Here is a 20511-nt window from a genome sequence, read left to right as displayed (position 1 = left end):
TTCCTCAGAAGAATCTGAGGAAATAGAAACCTGTTCAGAGGAAGCATAATCCTCCTCTTGTCTTGATCTTTTATCTGGAGGGGGACGGGAACCCCTGATTAGGGTATCAAATCTTCAGCCATCTTAAGCATCTGTTTCTTAGGCAAGGGGCCTTGAACTGGAGACTGATGTACAGCCTTTTGGTTTTAATGGGAGTTTTAAGCTTAGCATAAGATTTAATGGTGAGTGTAGTCTGTCTGAAGACACCTCCTGCAACCGAAGGAGTTTCTACTGCACCGGATCTCCTTCTGCTCCGGTGTCGGAAGGGCCTAATGAAGAAGGCTGCGACAGCCTAGTACACTCCGCTTGAGAATCCGAAGCTGTCTGGGGTTCCAATTCTGCGGTTGTCAGGGGCTGCGTAGGCACTTCACTGTGAACTGGACAACCGGCGACAGGCCCAGCAGAGGCCTCGGAGTATGGCTTGTTCCTAGGCTGCCTGTCCTTAACCTTGCGTTTTTTATGCATGTCGGTTGTCGGCTGCTCTGACAGCATGATATAATTACATTTCCTACCAAAGTAATGTGCGAAGTCAAAACGGCGTTTGATAGTTCGTTTATTAAACCTAGCACAAAAACGACAACCTGTGACGTTGTGGTCTGGGCCTAGGCAAGGAATACAATAAGAATGGAAGTCCTTATGAGGTATTTGCTTCCCACAAGAAATGCAATTGTTAACTTTTTCTGACATCGGACTGAGGCAAGAAAAGGTTCCCCAACGGGGTACTTAGCTTTATTGAAGACTTCGGACTGAAATTCGATTAGAACATTTCATGTGTCAGCCGACCAGCACTTACGAACTGCTTCTGCTTCAGGCACTGCGCGGCAAGAAAGACTGAAGAAAATGGCATTGGATGCCTCTTATATACCCCTGGCGCACTGATGTCAGGGAAGAAGCGAGAGCAACCGACACCGGACCAAGACTTTGGAATTCGGGCCGACTGCGGGACCGCCTGACGGCAGGATAACCCAAGTGTGATGACTGCAGCAGGGTAACACAATGAACATCATACACCACAGCTATTACCGCAGTGCACCACCTTTTAGCCTGAAGGTTACTAATGAACAAGTTTCAATAATTTTAAAGGACTGGACCTGGTAAGAAAAAATAAAATTTCAATTTAAAGTATAAAATTTGATAAATCAAAATATGAAGACCAGAGACCGACAACAAGCATAGACATTTTTCTAAAAAAATAAAAATGTCAACCAAAAATGTCTCAAACTCAGACCCGTCTAACTAGAAAAGAAACCAGCATGAGACGGTATGTCCCTCCTTTTAAGGGTTGCCCTTCAGTGCAGTCAAAATGATGATCTTCCAAGAAAAACGTAGACCCTGAGGAAACTAGAATGTTGGATAATGGCTCCCTCTATAGGCAGGAGTGTACATGCTGAATCAGCTTGAAAATTATACTCAAGTACAAATGCCAACCCGCACTTAACAGGCATACATCAAATTCTGGCTCCACTCCTTTTTAATCAGAGCAATCAAAAGAATAGTTCATCTGTAACTGACATCCCTATCTACAGCTCAGTTTATATCCCAGCTCTAGCAATACCAGTGAAATTAGACTAATGGCTCATTATAAGCACTGCTTCTCCAACTCAAACAGTACACCAACCACGTTATCTGATTATTATTAGGCATGCTGAAGCACTGTCAGCTGTAGTTTGTCAAAAACGGCTGCAAGTATACAAAGCTATGAATGACATCAACTCCAGGTCAGTATCCTATATTTCAAAAGGGATACTTACAGAGGTGCTTATTCAAATGATGGCAAAGTGCTACGCTTTGTGTAAACTGAGAAAATGGGATACAGCAGATCAAACATCAAATGTACTTCTAATATATAGTCCAGTATCAAAAACTGATGTGATTGTGTGTGTGCGGTTTCAAGTAGTGGTCAAATTCATGTTATAGGGATGGATCCAAACCAATCTAACCCAACCTAAGAGGTATTGATCAGAATGGTCTTTCTGCAGCAGCTTCAGTATAACTAGTAAGCATTCAATTTTGTGGTACGAAACTCAGAGCAGGCCTGATGCGTCCTGCTAGCTTAGTCAAGTAGGTGGGTTGGATAATAGGGCTGAATTTAACTTGAAGACCATTTCCATAAAATTTAACTTACCCCAAGGCTTTGTGACCACATCTTAGGCTATATTACAAGGGTGGGGAGAGGTGGAGGGAAACCTCCTGCATGGAAATATGGGGGCTTGTCGAACTATAACTTTATATTGAAATTTTTCCTAGTTTTTCAGAAATGGTATTCAGAGAAAATGCAACTCAAACCAGTTATTTGCTACATGAGTGAGCATACTCCAATGCATTATCAACTTCCATGCCTGCAAGTTTAAAAAAAGTTTAAAAAAACTTAACAAGCAATGCTACAACAAGCACTTAAGCTTTACAACAAAGGCAGCTTAATGTACACTGAAGGAATAGTTCTGCAGCCCTTTGAAAACTGCATGAATACATTTTCCAGAAGGTATCCAAATAGTTGTCTAAAATTAGTAGTGCTAACTTCATACATATGGAACCAATGGACTGCTTCTTGAAGTCCTAACTTTAAAATAAAACAAAAAATGATCTTGACAGAAGCAGAGAGACAGGCAAAGGCAATATGCATACTGCCATAGTATCGAACCAAAGACTTTTGTAATTTCAAACCTACAAGGAGGATATCTTTGAGGGTGGGCCTCCAAATGTTGGAGATGTACTGAAACGGCCTTAAACTCCATCTGGAACAGAAAAACTGTAAACTGCATGGGTTAAATGGTCAGTCAAGTCCTAAATTAACAGTACATATTCAGATAAAAATCAAAATGAAGACAAAGTACAGTTGCATGAACAGTTCGAATGATCACTGCAGCAGTAATCTAAGCTAGATGGGCTATACCTGCATAGGATATATAACAGCCGGCCAAGCTTTCAGAGCTTCAGGGCACGTTCCATGTGTCCAAACCATTAGACAGCTTGAGCTGAGCTGACTAAAGACAGGTTTGAGCACCAAGCCCTTCAAGAGCCTTCACACCAACTGAGAGAAGGAGGCTTAGCCCGAGAGGACATTTCTTGGAAGGGGGGGGGGGGGTGTCAGGGAATCCAAGTCCATACTCTGACACAAAAAAACAAACTTACACAAAAAAGGGGGGGGTGTAGGGGGAGTGGCTACTGCAGTAGTGATCATTTGAACATCTATTGTTATGGTAAGAGTACTTACACAAATGTACTATGAACTACATATTGATTACTGCTGCAGTAACCTAAACTAAATGGGTAGACTATTATAGCTTAGAGCTTGGAGGTGGAAGGAGGTAGGTTCAAGACACCCTGTTGAATTGTCTTAGCAAAACCTGTCTTAGATCTGTTGAAGGAATGTTGCTTATATTTCTTTGTAAAAATGTGCACAAAGGACTAAGTTAGTGCTTCTAGACTACTTTTAAAATCTAACCCTTTTCAGAATGCCACAGATAAAGCCAAGGCCCTAGAATAACCACTGACCTTGCCTAGAATTGTTTTGTTGCAGTTGGTATAACAAAAGGTAAAAGTATGAGAACCATTTGGAAATTGTCTGTTTTGATACAAATTGTCCCTTTTATCTCATTTTCATAAGAAGTGAGCAACTGATCAGTGTTCTTGAAAGATTTTGTTCTGTTAAGGTAGTACTTAAGTTGCTTGAAGACAACCAAGTTAGGACCAAGTTAGGAGTATACTTTTCTATGTCATTTTTAGGTTCTGGTAAGAAGACAAGGAAGACTGACAACTTGGCTTAAAGTAAACTTGGATACCACTTTAGGCATAAATGAAGAATTAGTTCAAGTGAACCCTGTTTTTGTGAAAAATGAGAAAGTTAACCCACCATAAGAAACTGCAACACAGACAACTGCTTTGAGCTCTGCAAGAGTAACACTAATTTCCACATTAAGAACCTCAAGTCAGCCTGATGAGCAAACAAAGCAAAATTTAGTTTTTGTAACAAGTTTAGGATCAAGAATGTGCCAACTGTATACAACACCCCTTGCAAAAAATGTTAAATGAATGTGTACTGAAATAGGTGGCTCCATGGGGAGGATAGACCAGCATATGAATCTTGACTGAGGAGTAAAACAGGCTAGAAGACCAACTCTCACAAATAATGTAGAACCAGAGAAACACTATCCCCAAATTGGTGCTGGTCCTTTTTTCTTTTGGCACCAATTAGAAAACCTTTTTCCATTTACTAACATACAGCTTTATAGAATCAAGTTTTCTTGCCTCTAATATGTGCTGCACATCCTCAGGGAAAAAAGTGTCTAAAAGGTATTAAAATTTTATCATCAAGGTAGTCAGTTGTAGCAGTCTTGTGTGAGTAGGTCCAGTTTTTTAGGAAGCGTGTGGTGATTTCCACTGGCAGTTTCCAAAAGGGAGAAAGTACAGTTGTGCACACTTAACATAAATGTAGATGTTAGAGTGTATTCACTGCTGCAGTCATCACCTGTGGGTTATCCCTGCTGTGGAAGCCCTCGGTCGGCCCAAATACCAGAGTCAATGTTTTTGTGTGCCGGCTGCCATTGCCTGTAGTCTGATGTCAGGACGTCAGTGCTATAAAGCAAGGCAGCTGATGTCATTACATCAGTTGTTCTTGTCCTAACCCATAAGAAACACAAGGGAAAAGAGAGTAGTCGTCCTGGTGGCTAAAAGCCACCTAGAGAATATTATGTCTCCCAAGGGGAAGATGTTAAATGGGGGATAGAGGGAGAGAAACCAAGACTGCAACAGTGAATACACTAACATCTACATTTACGGTAAGTGTTCACAATTGTACTATGCTCTTCATGTTTCACTGCTGCAGTCATCACCTATGGGAGGATTCCCAAAAATGAGGAAAGGGGTGAAAGGATAGGTTGAGTCCTAGGTATGAGTTAGGAGGCCCTGCAGAAATGCAAAGGCAAACTCTGCCCTAGAGTTAGAAAAGAGGGGTAGGTGGTAATGTTTTGTAAAAGGTATGGACAGAGGTCCAGGTGGCCGCTTCCAAGATGTCCCTAATGGGTACTCCTCTGAGGAAGGCAGTGGAAGTGGAGGCTGCCCTAGTGGAGTGGGTATGAAAGACTTAGGGATGGGTTTCCCATGTAGTCTGTAACAAAAATGGATACAGTGTGAAATCCATTTGGAAATGGTTTGTTTTGAGATGGGTTTCCTCTCTGCCCCTGGGGCAAAGCTTACAATAGTTGGTCTGTTTTTTGGAATGGCTTAGTATGGTCCAGATAGTGTCCAAGTTGCCTGTGTTCATCTGAGTGTAGGATTCTTTCCCCCTTGTTTTGAGGGTTGGGAAATAAGGTGGGTTACATCAGATACCACCTTGGACATAATAGGGGTTAGTCCACGGAGACTGTCTGCATGGAAAATGATGAAGGGCTCAACAGCCATGAGAGCTTGAAGTTCTGAGACCCTTCTAGCTGATGTGATAGCTAGTAGGAAAGGCGGTCTTCCATGAGAGGCATTTCAATTCTGTAGAAGCGGCAGGTTCGAAAGGAGGTAAGGTTAGTTATTAACGCATAATTCAGGTCCTAGGGTGGAGTAGGAGGCCTGATATTAGAAGCCCCTCTGAGGAATTGCTTAATCAAAGGATGAGAGAAGAGGGGTGGGTTTGAATCATAATGGGTAGAAATGGCCGATGCATGAATTTTAATAGAGGAGAAAGAGGCCACTATTGAGCAACTCTGCAAGGTAATCCATTATGAGAGGGATGAAAAGTTGGGAGGTACTGCCCCCCCTTTGTTTCCAGGAGCAAAATCTTTTCCATTTTCCTGCATATGATTTTCTTGTGCTGGGCCTTCTGGCCTCTGTGATGATGTCCACAACTTGTTTGCTTAACAGGGACTCCATATTAGTTTTTAGTGTACAAGCCAAGATGAAAGACTGAGAGTCTGTAGGTCTGGGTGCAGTACCCCCCCCCCCCTCCTGGGTCAAGAGGTCTGACATCAGGGGAAGCAGCTTTGGGAGTTGTAAGGTCAGGCTGTGTAACAGGGGGGTAAAAATTCTGTCTGGGCCAGTCTGGAGCAATGAGGATGGCCCTTGGTCTCTCCTCTCTTATTTTGATTAGAATCTTGGGAATAAGGGGCAGAGGAGGGAACGCATACACAAAGAGGAGGTTCCAGGGGAAGGTCAAGGCATCCACCTTCCACGCTAGGAGGTGGAACTCCCTGGTACAAACCCTCTGCAGCTGGTGGGTGAGACGCTAGGCAGAGAGATCCACTTCTGGGGTCCCCCACTCCACAGTGATTTGCAGAAAGATCTCTCTGTGGAGCTGCCATTCATGGGGGTCTAGTAAGTTTCTGCTTAGGTGGTCTGTCAGGGTGTTGTTGACCCCTGGTAAGTATTGGGCAATTACGTGTAGCCCCATGGAGGTGGCTATAAGCCACAGACTCACGGCTAACCTGCACAGGGGGTAAGACTGGGTGCCCCCCTGCTTGTTGATGTATCACATCACTGTGGTGTTGTCTGGTTTTATAAGGAGGATGCCTGGCCTGAGATGGGGTTGGAAGGAAGTCAAAGTCTTTTGTACTGCCATCATTTCTTTCTGACTGATGTGCAAGTGAAGTTGCTGGGCACTCCAAAGGCCTTAGGTACACCTGCCTGCTAGGTGAGCACCCCAAGCAATATCTGAGGCGTCGGTGGTGATGGTCTGGCCAGAAGGGCGGAGGATAAAGGGAAGACCCTTGTTCTTGGCACAGGTCTCTGCCCACCAGAGAAATTCAGGCCTTATACATGGGATCAGAGGGAGTGTGGTCTCTAGAGACTTGAGAGTGCTGACACCAAAGGTTCTTTAAGTACCACTGAAGTTCTCTCATGTGAAGCCTGGCGAGGGGGATAAGAAGGATGCAAGATGCAATATATCCCAGGGCTTGCAGGAACTTCCTTGCAGTAAGGTGACATCTGGAAGCCAGCTGAGTGAAGCAGAGAAGCAGGAAGCTCTGCTTTTCTGGGGATAGGAAGGCCATTTTAGGTAGTGTGTCTAGCACAGCTTCCAGGAAAATAATTTTCCTGGTTGGGTTTTGTTTCAATTTTTTCTCATTGATGGTGAACCCTAGGGAAGTAAGGAGAGATTTGACAAAGAGAAGGTCCTGAAGCCTGAATGAGGCAGTCGTCCAGGTAAGGGTAAATCTGTATATTTCTCTGTCTGCAGAATGCTACAGCCAGGGCCAAGCATTTGGTGAATACTCTGGGAGCAGTAGATAAGCCAAAGGGCAGTGCAGAGAACTGAAACTGTTGAGAGAGCATGTTCTGAAGCGCAGGAATTTTCTGCACAATTCCCTGATGGTGATGTGGAGGTAGACATCTGTTAGGTCTAGTATCACAAGGCAGGCATTTTTTGTAAGCACAGGCAGGAGCTGCTGCAAAGTAAGTATTTTGAATTTGGGGACCACCAAGAAGGTGTTCAGTTTGGATCGATCCAGGATGGGGTGCCAAGTGCTCTCTTTTCTGGGAACAAGGAATAGTCTGGAGTAGAAACCTTTTCCTGTTTGATTTGGAGGGACTGGTTCTACTGCCCCCTGAGATATATTAGAATTTGGACCTGTTTCAATGCCTCTGCCCACTGGTTTGGGGGAAGGTCTGAGTACCCACTTGGAATTGGGAGTTCAAGGAAAGAGAATCTGTATCCCTGAGAAATTATTTTTAAGACCCATTGGGGTCCTTGGTTATAGAAACTCAACATTCTTTGAAGAGGGTGAGCCTTCCTCCTAGTTTCTGATGAGTGAAGGGAGGGCAGAGGGGGGAGGGAAAGTCATTGTGAGTGCTTGCCATAAAAGCTTGGCTTAGAACTCCCTGCCTTAGAGATGAAGTGGTCCATTGTTTGTTTCTTTGCTGGCCCTTGGATAGGGGTCTGGTTGTCCTGTCCCTGCGGGGATTACCTTGGCCCTGTCTGTTGGGTGCAGGGAAGGCCCACTGCTTAGAGGGAAAGTTCCTGCTGAATCTGGAAGGTTGAACTTTAAAGAAATATGTTACTGTTTGCATAGATTTTGCTTTGTCTTCCATCTTTTTAAGCACTTCTGCTTTTTCCCCAAACAGGCGCACCTTGTCTAGTGGTGCATCAATCAGTTTAGACTTGACATGATCAGGGAGAGGTGGATTTCTTCAGCCATGCACGTCTCCTAATAACAGATCCTGTCACTGCTGCCCTGCTAGAGTCTTCTAGGACATCATATCCACATTGTAATGTGTGCTTGGCCTCTTGACAAGCAGAATGTAGTAATTCTGCCAGCTCCTTTGAGTTGGCGCAGTCAGGAGAGGAAGCAATCTTCTGTTTTAATTGTTCCAAAGTGTGTTGTTGATATTTTAACATATGGAACTGACAACCGAGTGCTCTGAAGTTGCAGAGGGGTATACTTTCTAACCCCATCTGTCCACAGCTCTGGAGTCTTTGTCAGAAGGAAGAGGATTCTTGACAGAACTAGTCTTAGCTCCTTTGGGTCCCTGTGTAATGATCTCAGGGTCTGCAGCAGGATTCCTATACAGGTATTTGTGAGAATCCGGTACTCTGTACTACCTGTCAGGTCTACTTGGAGCAGGAGGCAGGGCATCAGGGGCTAAGCTGGGTTCATGGAAAACATCACCCACCACCTCCAAAATAGGTGGGATGGCCAGGGGTCTGTGCTGGGGCAGGTCCAGAAACTCTCCAAGTCTTTTCTTAGACTGCGGGAAGTCTTGAGATTCCCACTGGAAAGGTTCCCTGAGGGAATGAAGGGTTTTCCCCAAATGAGAGGTCCTCTGGAAGGGAGACAGAAGGGATGGACTCCTCTGCATCTGAATCCTCAAACCGTTAAGGGATGGTGTTCCTCTTCAAAAGCAGAATAATCAGATTCCACAGACTCTTGGTCTGTCAATTTCTGGAGAAGGATGCATTTTCCTTTTAGGAGTGGTGGGCTTGTGTACCTCGGATAAGGGAGACGAGATCTTCCGCCACTTTAAGCATTTGAGCTTGGGGTGGGGGAGCAGTAGCAAGATGGTGGCTAGAAGCGGTAGTCTGATGCGAAGACGTCCGTTTTTGTCTAAATTTGTTAGTGCGAAAGGCGTCCTCGGAAGCTGGTGCCTGCATCGCTGCTCTGGACCCAACCAAGGCAGAGACAGCCAAAGGCTCTGAAGACTAAGTAGATTTCTGTGGCAAACTGGACTCCAAACGGGTCTCGACAGAGGCCTGGCATAGATAACGAGTTGGGCATCAGGGGCTGTGAAAGCGCCTCACTGAATTCCGGAGAACTGACTACTTGTTTTAGCGGTAGTTTCGTCGGAAGGTTTAGCCTTGTGAGGCCTGTCTCTAGCTTTATCTCTACGTTTTTTCCGGAATATCCACAGATTGTTGGGTGACAGACACCATATCGGAATTCGAAGATGGAACATGAAAATAATGGTCTATAAAAAGAGCTCTATGGCGAATGGTTCTCGCATTAAAGAGGGCACAGAACTAGCAACAAGGGACGTCGTGGTCTGGGCCTAAACAAGTAATGCAGTAAGAATGAAAGTCTCTGTGTGGGATCTACTTTCCACAGGTGAGACAATTGCTAACTTTTTCGGACATCAGTTAGAGCAAGAAAAAAGGGTCCCCAATGGGGTACTTAGCTTTAGACGTTTTCTGCTGAAATTCAACTTCTGGTAATGACCGACCAGCACTCGTGCGAACTGCTTCTGCTATGGGCTCCACAGTAAGAAAGACTGATGTAATGACGTCGGCTGCCTTGCTTATAGCACTGACGCCCTGACATCAGACTACAGGCGATGGCAGCCAGCGCACCAAAACACTGATTCTGGTATTCAGGCTGACTGAGGGCTACCACAGCAGGGATAACCCACAGGTGATGACCAACAGTGAAACACAAAGAACATCAACAGTTGCCTGTGCCAGGAAAGAGACTCACAATCTTTGGAGAGATCTTCAGAATGACCCAGCATATTAGTAGGAATGGTAGAAAAGCACACACAAACATTCTTGTTCATGCAGACTTCCAGGTCTTCCTGCATGGAGTCGTGGTGCAGTATTTCACCAACTTACTGTTGTGAGTGAAAGCAAAAAAGACTAACTTGAGGTGTTTCCCACAGCTGGAGCAACTCCTGGATGATCCCCTAATTCAGATCCCATTGGCAAGGCTCTATCCTGGCCCTGCTCAGCTCATCTGCTGCTCAATTTTGCTCAGACAGTAAGATTACTTTAGACTGTGCTGAAAACCTGTCTACCATGGGTAGTCTGTATAAAGGGTAAGATCTAGCTCCTCTTTTCATGTTTATGTACCACCTCATGCTGTTACTGTCTAGTACTTGAAGAGGTCCTGGGAATCAGACAAGAGAGTTAAAAGCATAGTACCAACATCTCTTTTATATTTGCATGTTTTGGCACGTTTTCTGTTCCACAGACCTTACACTTTTACCCCATAGACATTAACCCTCAAGCAAAGCCTGAGACATCTGTTGTGACAGATTGTACTAGAGCTGAGAGGGAGAACGGAAGATCTGGACTCTAAGAAATTTAGTCTCTCCACCAAAAATCTCTCTTTTCACAATCTCCAAAAATGGAATCTGAAACATCATGGGATGCTGACGTTGAGACCATACAGACTTCAGGTTAACAGTGGATTTTAACAGTGGATTTTTCTCATGTGAAGTACTGCAAGCGGTATTGTGAGAAACTAATATAATGAGACCCAGAAGGAAAAAGAGCACTTTGAACTGGGGTGTACAGGAGACACCCCAAGGAATAAGAGCACTTTGAACTGAGGTGTACAGGAGACGCCCCAGGGAAAACAATCTAGGAAGGAGTAAAAAAAGAACCCCAGTCTGTGTAGGAGATCCTTTTATCCAGTACCAGTACTTGCGGACACAAAAGACGTATGTTAAGTGAGACTAGTACAGATGCTCTTATACAAATTCTGTTATAGCTTTTCTGATTTACCATTCAAACTGTACCTTGATTCTCTAAGATTTTGTTTACATGATCTCACCATTATATTACTCTACTCAGACAGCACAAAATAAATTATGTTCAACAATCTGAAATAATGGAAATGAGTGCGCACTCGGTGGTACAGCTCAATAAAACCATCCTCTCAAACATCATGTCATTAAAATATATATATACAATGACATTACAAACTGCAGAAAAGTGTTTTCTGCCACTTTTTTTTAAATTCTTATGATCTTTCAAATTTCTCTTAATGTTCAAAGGATCGCTGACTGTGGTAGAACAAGCAAGCAATGTCATGACTATCCAGTGCCAGTCATTTGTATCCTGCAAATTGTAATGATGCAAAACCCTAAATCAGCAAAGTAGTAATGCACAAAAGAAGCGAAAACATTTACATAGCAACTTGATGAGCAAATGAAAACTGGACAGATTTGCCGAAGATAACAAGAGAATAGTATTACTTTATACTACCCTTCTACAGAAGAGGTCAGCAACCTAAAAGACAAGATTGCTTTATTTCATTCAGTAACCAGATACTCGGAGAGATTCAGTGAATGCAATGACATGTGAAAGATGTATGACAGAAAGACAGAGATAAGCAAATTACTTTAACAAGAACAGCTATACTTATCTGCAATTACATAATTGCCTTACAAGTTCGGATTTGTTTTGGCAAGTGTTGATGGGTAGACAAAACATTATAACTCACTGCATACCATAAAAGGGAGTCAATGAGTCATATGTTGCAGAACTCTGTTCTAAGGGCTTTCTCGGAGACAAAGTTACAAATCTCTCTACATAAAGAACAGTACGGATCCTGTAGTTAAAATGTTACCATGAGGATAGTAAACAGAGTTTAAGCAATCATTCTGCATTTCTAGTCTAGAATATCAACTGGACAAAACAGAAATCTACATCAAGGTGATGGCCCCGCAAACCGAAACACTAAACACAGGGGTTGGGTGGGATGAATCAACATTGGATGAATGTTTAAAGGCAACAAAGATGGAGAAATGGACTGTTGCTGTCAAACGCTAAAAGAAAGGATCACAAGGGAGTTAATGAAATGGGGGCCAAGGATGTCTATAGAAATTCAAGGTAAAAAGCAGAGACTGTCTGGCAAACACTAAAGCAAAGCAAATGTTAAAGGGATAGTTTTGCTCAATCTTTTCAGTCAAAATGATAGATAATGTAACAATGAATAAAAAAAGGACAAAATATGGTGGATATATATATATATATATATATATATATATATATATATATTAATACATAATATGGTCATATGACAAGTATAAAGCAGCTTCTATGGTGCTTTGTTTAAATGGACACAGTGATAAAGTGAGATGGAGAGTTTACATGCAATACCTTTTGCACAGTAATGACTGCAAGAAGGAAGTCTGTTACAGGCAGGCCAGAACAGAACAGAAACAATCTGCTCTCATCATGTCTGAACTGCAACTCCTGGAATGGCCAGGATAGGAAACACTGAATGCTATACAACTCAAAGTCAATAAAGCTGACATTTTCTATTTGTGAAATTCACATTCTTACAAGAGCCAAGACTCAAAAATAAATTACTGTGTCAGCAGCTTGCCTGATCCTCTCAAAAGGTCAGTGGGCCAGGGAACAGTCAACCATGTCTGAAACCTGCACATCCAAAAACAAGAGAGCAATAAACCTTCTAAAAATAAATTTACTCACTGTACAAGTTGTTCTGTGAGGAAGTTCTCTTCAATGGGTGTATAACTGGAGTAGGTACTTTCAGCTCTACTCTTCTCTTCAATTCCTGAGCTCAGGGGATGTACAAGCCTCCTAATGATGCAGACATGACATCATGTGATCTATGAGAACGTATCAAATTCCTGCACCCACCAGTTCACCTCATCCACTCAGCAAGTAAAATTTGTAGAACAAAAGATAAAATCAATACTACACAAGAATATACATCTATGCATACAAAAGCTGACAACAGATCGCTGGATGGAGGGTTCAACCAAAAAGAAAAACAGCAATCACTAAGGACGCCCCCCCCCCCACATTCACTTCCAACCAAACAGAAAAGTAGCAATCACTGAGGACGCCCCACATACACATATTAACTTGATATGGATAGTATACACTTGTTATAGTCTATACTAAATGGTTCGTAGCAGGTATAGAACTAGGAAAATCCCAGATACGGTAAATAAACCTAATGACCACTACACTCAAGAATCTGACCTTAGTTCCATCAGGGGACTGGAAGACTCTCTTGGGGAATTTGCTGGCAGGTTAGTTTCTTCCAGGATATGAATGATGAAGTGTGTCAGTATCCCACTGACAGTTGCATTTCCTCTCTGCAAAAGGGGTACAATGATGTGTTGCTCTGCTGTTTAGTGAAGAGACTGGCTGAATAACTAGATTAGGAAGGGCATCAGTTCCTCCTCCAGAGCTGTCAAAGCAATCAGTACAGTTAAAGATGATTTGTGTCTCATCCCTAGCCTGAGGAGTACTTTCCTTAAACCACAGAGGAGCTGACATAGGCTACCTAAGGTATATATCAGGGCATTCATCTAGTTCAGCTGCAGTAAAGAACCTGCAGATTAAACTTAGTGGGGACTGTCCACCACTCTAGGGCAACAAAGTTTAGATATCAGTAGGTCTCCGAGCACCTGGTGATAATGCAGGAAGTGACATCAGATAATCTACTGAACCCCTATATCATCAGGTATGAAGGCACTGTGAACATGGCTTATGTAACGCTCGAAAAGAGCAAGAAGACCAATGCCCAAGGGAACATGAGGTTTTCAGTTTAAAGGAATCATTAATACTGAAACATTGTCATAAATGTCATGATTTTACTTAACCATGACTTAGTTGGAGTTGTTTTGCACTGTTAGTTATGGGGATTTATTAGTTCAGTGCATTAATAGGTTATACTTTACTATGAGTAGTGTTTAACTTGCTGTAAAGGCAAGTACAAAAACAAAACTAGAACTTCTGATATCATAAACACCAAAGTACTGAGAATATGATGCAGGATTTAGTACATTTCAGAAATGAAGGCACTGGTATGCATGGGGGTGCTTATACTTCTACAAAAATCACCTTTTCACTTATATCTGTAGTAGTGTTTTTTTCCCCTTTGTATTTCTGATATTCATTTTTAGTGGTTTCCACTAACTGATATGAATCTGGGTCTTAGGCAGAATCATCCACTGCTTCTTCACACAGGCTGCCGAAGTTTTGCCCTCCTGGTCTTCTTTGTAGGCAGGAAGAGCATACAATGAGGAGCATCTTAACTACCTCCACATGAAAACAACCCTTTGAAAGAGGCTCAAGAGATTTGCCTTCATTTTCTGAAAAGCACCACAGCTTGTAGACATGAGAACACCTAAAATCTAGGGACACTAAGGGAGGTTAGTGATAGGGCCATCAGAAACCAGTCATGCAGGGAAGAAAAGTGTGGAAGCTCTCCTCCTGTAAGGCATTCATCACGACTTAGTACCTTGATAAACACTCTGGATGCAAAAGTCCAAATGAATGAACATCATATTTAAAATGGTGCTCCTCAATACTGACTGCTAAAGAACCCTCTTGCATAGGCTCCAGAAAATGAGGCAGTAAGCATCATTATGTTCAGTGACATAATCCATGTTTCCTGCAGCACCAGTCACAACTGGAACTCGGCACACCATATGTTCTTGAAATCAGTGAGTTCTAAAGTAGAATACAAGTCTCCTACCCCCTGCAGGAGAAGGAACATTAGCCTCGTCCTAAAGGTGGGACAGCTTTTCCGGCCCATTTCAGTAGTACAGCCTAGTCCTGTCTCAAGACCTGTTAAGAAAAATCTAAATTTTTAATCAGAGCTCTTTCTGAGGAACAGTCTACAAGCTCAAAAATATGGCCTTCTGGGACTGTGTTGGTCTCCTTTGTACTGGCTCTTTAAGCCAAGGTGCACCCTTAGAATACCAACCCCCCCCCCCCCACTACACACATACACAAATCCTGAATTGTAAGGTTAGTGGGGTTTCTCTTGTGAAAAGCTTAATACAGCGAGACAGAAAAGTAATTGTGCCCACTATTTAGATGTTCTTTTCGATTTGTAAACCAGTTTCTTTCCTGGGGCTTGTCCTGATCTGGATGATCCAAGGATCAGATGAGAGTTGTAAAGGCTTTCAAGAGTGTTAAGAAGCTCACTCCTTTCCTTCCTTAAAAATTTTCAAAGGAAAAGAAGGCAAACGTGTATCTACCCCTAGAAAGAAGCAACTAAGATGACTCCAGTAAGGACATTTTAACAAAGAAACTAAACCATGTCATCTTATGAAGACACAAACTAGTGACAGTTTCCCTGATCACAGTACTATCAAAATTGTAGTCAGCCTCTTACAAAACCACTGAGGAAGCCATAGTAAAGCTCTTGACTCAAGAACCAGAGAAAACAAAGCCTTTTTGATGCTTAGTTTAAAAGGGAAGACCATATTCTGGAAAGATAATCATGGAAAATGAGCCCCAGCATGGCAGAAGGCAACACTGCTGCACACCCAACCCAAGGCCCCAGCTGCCTTTACCAGGCAGTAAGTTGGGTATGAACTATGATCTTTAGGATGTGTGGTAGACTGAAGGGATCACAACATGCTTAGAAAAGATCTCACTCCCATCAGCCGGGTCTTGCACAGGCATTTATCTATGTGGTAGTCTGATGCTTCCAGGCTACAAAAAAGCATACTTGACAGGGACAACCCACAGCTCCTCCTTCCCCCAACAGATTTTCATTCAGGTATTTCTAAATAAAGCAAGAGAGCCACAGGCTGTCCAGAAAGAACTTCAAAGGCTTGAGGATTTCACCAAATGGGAGAGTGGAGAGGAAAGGTTTTGTCCTTACATTTAATGCAATGGATGTGTGCACCAAAGCTAGCTTAGAGATGGTACAGGCCTATGCTGGGTATTGTAATCAGTCCATGCTCCTTAACAGGGCACATCCAGAACAAAAGGACTGATCTGTGAGCCCTAGTGGAATATCTTCACAGTGGGCCAAGCAGGCCAGCATGTAACCATGAGAGAACCTGGAGATAGAGTTTTTGGTCACAATGGTCACCACCAAGCACATGCCATGGGACTTGAGACCAGTTCTTGCCACGTACATCCATATGCCAGTGAGGTTCGAAGTACTGTTGTCTCTTGCAAGGTGCAGACCAGTTATTGTAAGACACTGCTGCCTGACTAGCAAATGGGTGGTGATTACATCCAAGGAAACGCTCCAACTCCAAGGCAGTTGCCAGCTGTGAGCCTCTCATATTGCCTCTTAATGTCTGTAAAGGCAGACAACAAGTAGTAATTCAATTTCTCACAAGCTGAGGGGTACTTCTAACAAAACGAATCAACTCAGGGATGGATTTCCTCTCAAAGATGAATGTAACCAATGTTTGCCCTCCACGTCCTTCTAGCTATGCCATGGTACTGCAGCATTTGCCTGGAATCACTCAAGGGACAATCCTGCTGACTTTCAGCACTGGATACCCTCAATCTCCACCATTTTTGTGAGAAAGGAGGGGAGCCTAGATTTTGCCCTCTTCCATCTTTAAGTAGCTTTGAACAGCTGGCAGTTGTGGCTGTGATTCATACGGTGCCTTTCCACAAAACAGTCGCACTGCAGACTGTAGTTTGTGATATGGTAGACAGAACCCCTGATGGCTTGTACTTTCTAGGATGTTAATGTGGGAATTCTTCCAAAAAGAATGTCAGGAACAAAATATGAATGGTTGAGCAGCATAGAACAACTGTTTGGCAAACAGATTAAGTAAGCTTTCAGCACGCGCTGGCAGATGCTTACATCTCTGAATGAGGAAAATGAAGATAGAAGACATACCAGTCATACAACCATTAATGAGGAATCTTGATACCACCCATAAGACTTTTAAATAACTGACCACACAGAATATTTTTAAATATGCTCAAGACTTCATAACTTGCTCTAACTCCACTAACAGTAAGTAAGCCTAGGGTAGGAATGCCTTACAGGAAACCTGCTCAGAGTGCAAATCTATGCAGTGCATTTACAATAAATCTAAAGCTGCCCTTCTGTTACCAGTTTACTGACCCCTTCTTAACAAAAAAACATCTATTTACAAGTCTTAATTATACCTGAAAAAAATATTGGCCCCCTTGTGAAAACATACAACAGATTATTTTCATTTTTAAACTTTTTATATTTTTCAGCCATTCTGATATCAGCCCTTGCATAATGCCTTCAGTCTTCCAGTCCAATGTTTCGGAAGAGGTAGGACATGGACTCTCCATTGTGGATTCGGCGAATGGCCTCAGAAAGGATCATGCTGATATCAACTGTCTTGATTTTTGGACACTGGAGTTTCTGAACCTCATGTGGAATGGTGTTTGTTACCACTACCTACAAACAAAAATAAGAAATCAATCTAAACAAAAAAAAACTCTACAACTAAAAAACTGCATTTCATTAGACTACAGGTACACATGCAAGAGTGATTAGTTGTTCTTAGAATGAAATTACTATAGTATTGAATCTTTCTGTTTTTAGAACAAATTTATTACATTTAAATACTGCATCTCTGAGGAGAAATAGGTTTCAAAGTTAACCTCCAAGTGGTATTAATGAATAGCTATCATTTTAACAAACCTTGCCCACTCTTGAAAAGAAAGGGTTCATTGAATACAAAACCTATTTACAGGAACAGTGAAAGTGAAGGAAAAAGGGCAGGCCAATCCTGACTGCAACCTCTTCTGACAGAATGCAGCTGTTCAAACAGCTTTGTGAGGTACTCACCTTAACAGATAACCAAACCTTTTTTTTTGTGTCTCTTTACCCTTTGGACATAATATTGAGCATGAGTAGCAATAAGGTAAACCTCTTTTTTGGGAGGGGTAAAAAGTCACACAATATATATGTAAATGTAATGCTGACCCACTGCGCTAAAGCTGCCAGAACTGGAAACCCAGCCCATCAGGACACACTCCATAACATTAATGAGACAGAAACAAAAAAATCCCAGAAAAGGATCCTTTTGGTAGGGGAGTTGCATTTCATACACCTGTACCACTTCATGGAAAAGCTTTCAGTAAACATGTTAAACAATCTGACAGAATTTCAACAAAGGGCACAGATGAAGCTGTGGTACAAAACATTACAGCCATCTCGTTTTACCTCTATGTTGTTATGCACTGAAGTAGGCAAGAGGAAAATCCAAACTTCTGTGACCTAACAAAGGCAAGTCTTTGCATTAATGATCTCAATTGCCACTCATACAACCCAGACATTGCACAATATTTTTCTGCAATTAGAGCCTTTCTTAGCAAAAGGGCTTGTACACCATACTGTCAAGGTAGCCTCATACATCCTTAATTGGGCGATACACTACCACCACATTCAGTTTCTCTCCAATACAAAGCACTAGAACTACTGAAGAAACAGACACGTATGACATACAGTTAAGGTGTCATCAACACATTCATGAGACAAACGTACACACCTCACACAACTGTAATACAGTATTTCAACATCCAGTCCTGACTGTTTTGCATGGGTATAAATAAAACCACATAGCAATTTGAGGCACCACTTTTATAACCAAAGCAGCAAAATATTTCTGATCTGGGACACAGAATCCAGTCTACACTGCATGTCGTACTGAAAAATGAAAGTGAAGTCATTATTGCTCTTAAAGAATAGGCCTTGAAGACGTTTTAATATGCATTTTTCTAGGTGCATTTTTCTGTGCCTATCTACATCAGTCTCTTTTCTGATGGTCTTTTGCCCAGTTTGCCTGCCACCAGGGGAGTCTTCAGAAGACAGCTGACATGAGGAAGCCAGTGTACAGGCAGCCACAGAGATTATCTGTGTCCTTTCGCAGTATTTACCCATGTCTGGGGCTTATGCTTGCAATGATGGCATTCTCAATTATAGGTTTCATAGGTTCATAGGTTTATACTAGGCTATCTGCCCTAAGGCATTTATAAGCCTAGCCCAAATTTTTGTGGCTTACGCCACCCCTTATATGAAAAAATACTGTGCCCATTAGTTTGTTGTGCCTCTGTCCAGCAGTGACACAGAGATGATTCCCGGGGTAAACCTACGATCTCCCATCCACAGGTCTAGATTTCTCTTGAACAGAGTCAGCGAGGTGCTCTGCCTCACATGGACCAGGATTTTATTCCACAGCATAGGGAGTCTCTGAGTGATAAATCTATCCCTCCAGCACGTCCTATTTATATCCGTGCTAAGGTTTAAGTCGCTTGCTCTAGTGGTTTTGGTGGATTTGGATTTTTTTAGGTGGAGCATGTCCATTAATTCCGGGTTGGACATGGCCTTGTATGTCAGGCACATGTCACCTCTGAGCAGACGGTATGCGACTGAATAGAGCTGGAGTTTCTTCAATCTGGCAGCATATGACAGATTTTGGAGTCCCTTTATCCTTTTGGTGAGGAACTTTTGGGGTCTCTCCAATTGCTGCAGATGTCGGGTGAGATGCATCCCGAATGGGGCATTGTACTCGATCATTGGTCTGATAAGTGAAGAGTACAGGGGAACAATGACCTCACTAGATCTGGATGTGAATCCCTTCATGATCAGGTGGGCAATGTAGAAGGTCTTTCGAACCACTTTAGCAACGTGAGTGTCAAAAGAAAGGCCACTGTCAACCTGGGTCCCCATGTCCCTGATAACCAATTCTGTGCTTAGTGGATTGCCACCTATATGGTAGCTTGGGGTTACCTTGTTTTTCCCGAAGGGTATGACTATACATTTTTTGGCGTTTAACTTCAGGCCATGACTCTGGCACCAGCTATCTGTTTCCGTGAGTCACTTCTGAAGGATATCCGTGTCCGATGCACTTTCCACTATGGCGCCCAGTTTGCAGTCGTCTGCAAACTTTGTCAGCCAAAGTCCTCCCATGTTGGCCTGTACTTCTGAGAAGTAGATGCCAAACAATAGGGGGCCAAGGACAGAGCCCTGTGGGACACCACTTGTGACCGGCTTGGAGTCTGACACAGCGCCAGCAACTCTAACCCTGTGGGTTCTGTCCTTAAGCCAGTTTGCAACCCATCTTGTGACATATGGGTTTACATTTAAGCTGGTAAGTTTTTCTACAATACCCGAGTGGGGTATTGTGTCGAAAGCCTTTGCAAGGTCAAGGTAGGCTGTATGGACTGCCTTTCCCTCATCAATGGCCTTGGTGACTGTTTCGAAGAAGTCGACCAAGTTCAAAAGGCATGATCTTCCTTTGACAAAGCCAAACTGGGTCGGGTCCAATGTCTGCAAGTCCCCTATATCTTTGTTTATGAGCTCCATTATGATCCTCTCCATAGCTTTGCAGACTAGCCGCCTTTGTGGAGTGGGACCACAGTTGCCGTACGCCACTCCTTGGGCACGTATCCTGTGGTAAGGCTGAGATTAAACAGCTGCCTTATGTGCGGGTTTAATTCCTCATTTAGCTCGTGTAGCACACAGCCGGGGACACCATCCGGTCCCATTGATGCTGTGTTTTTAGCTTTAGAGAGAGCAGCTTTCACCTGCGCATTTCAGATGTCTG

At 42.9% G+C, this 20511-nt stretch overlaps 1 protein-coding gene across 1 annotated transcript in view; it reads right to left on the bottom strand.

Moving 5' to 3' along the window:
* Window positions 1-17149: 17149 nt before the first annotated feature.
* Window positions 17150-20511, bottom strand: part of PRPSAP2 (phosphoribosyl pyrophosphate synthetase associated protein 2) — a 1165642-nt gene continuing 1162280 nt past the window's right edge. The window contains exon 12 of the mRNA XM_044089586.1: window positions 17150-17357. Within this exon, the coding sequence (XP_043945521.1) occupies window positions 17199-17357 (159 nt within the window). The 3' untranslated portion in view covers window positions 17150-17198. The remainder of the gene's footprint in view (window positions 17358-20511) is intronic.

The sequence above is a fragment of the Protopterus annectens genome, chromosome 12.part0 (genome assembly GCF_019279795.1).
Source record: "Protopterus annectens isolate FY-2018-M chromosome 12.part0, PAN1.0, whole genome shotgun sequence".
Lineage (NCBI taxonomy): Eukaryota > Metazoa > Chordata > Ceratodontiformes > Protopteridae > Protopterus > Protopterus annectens.
Note: the sequence above shows the minus strand (reverse complement) of the source record. Positions and strands in the feature narration are given on the sequence as shown.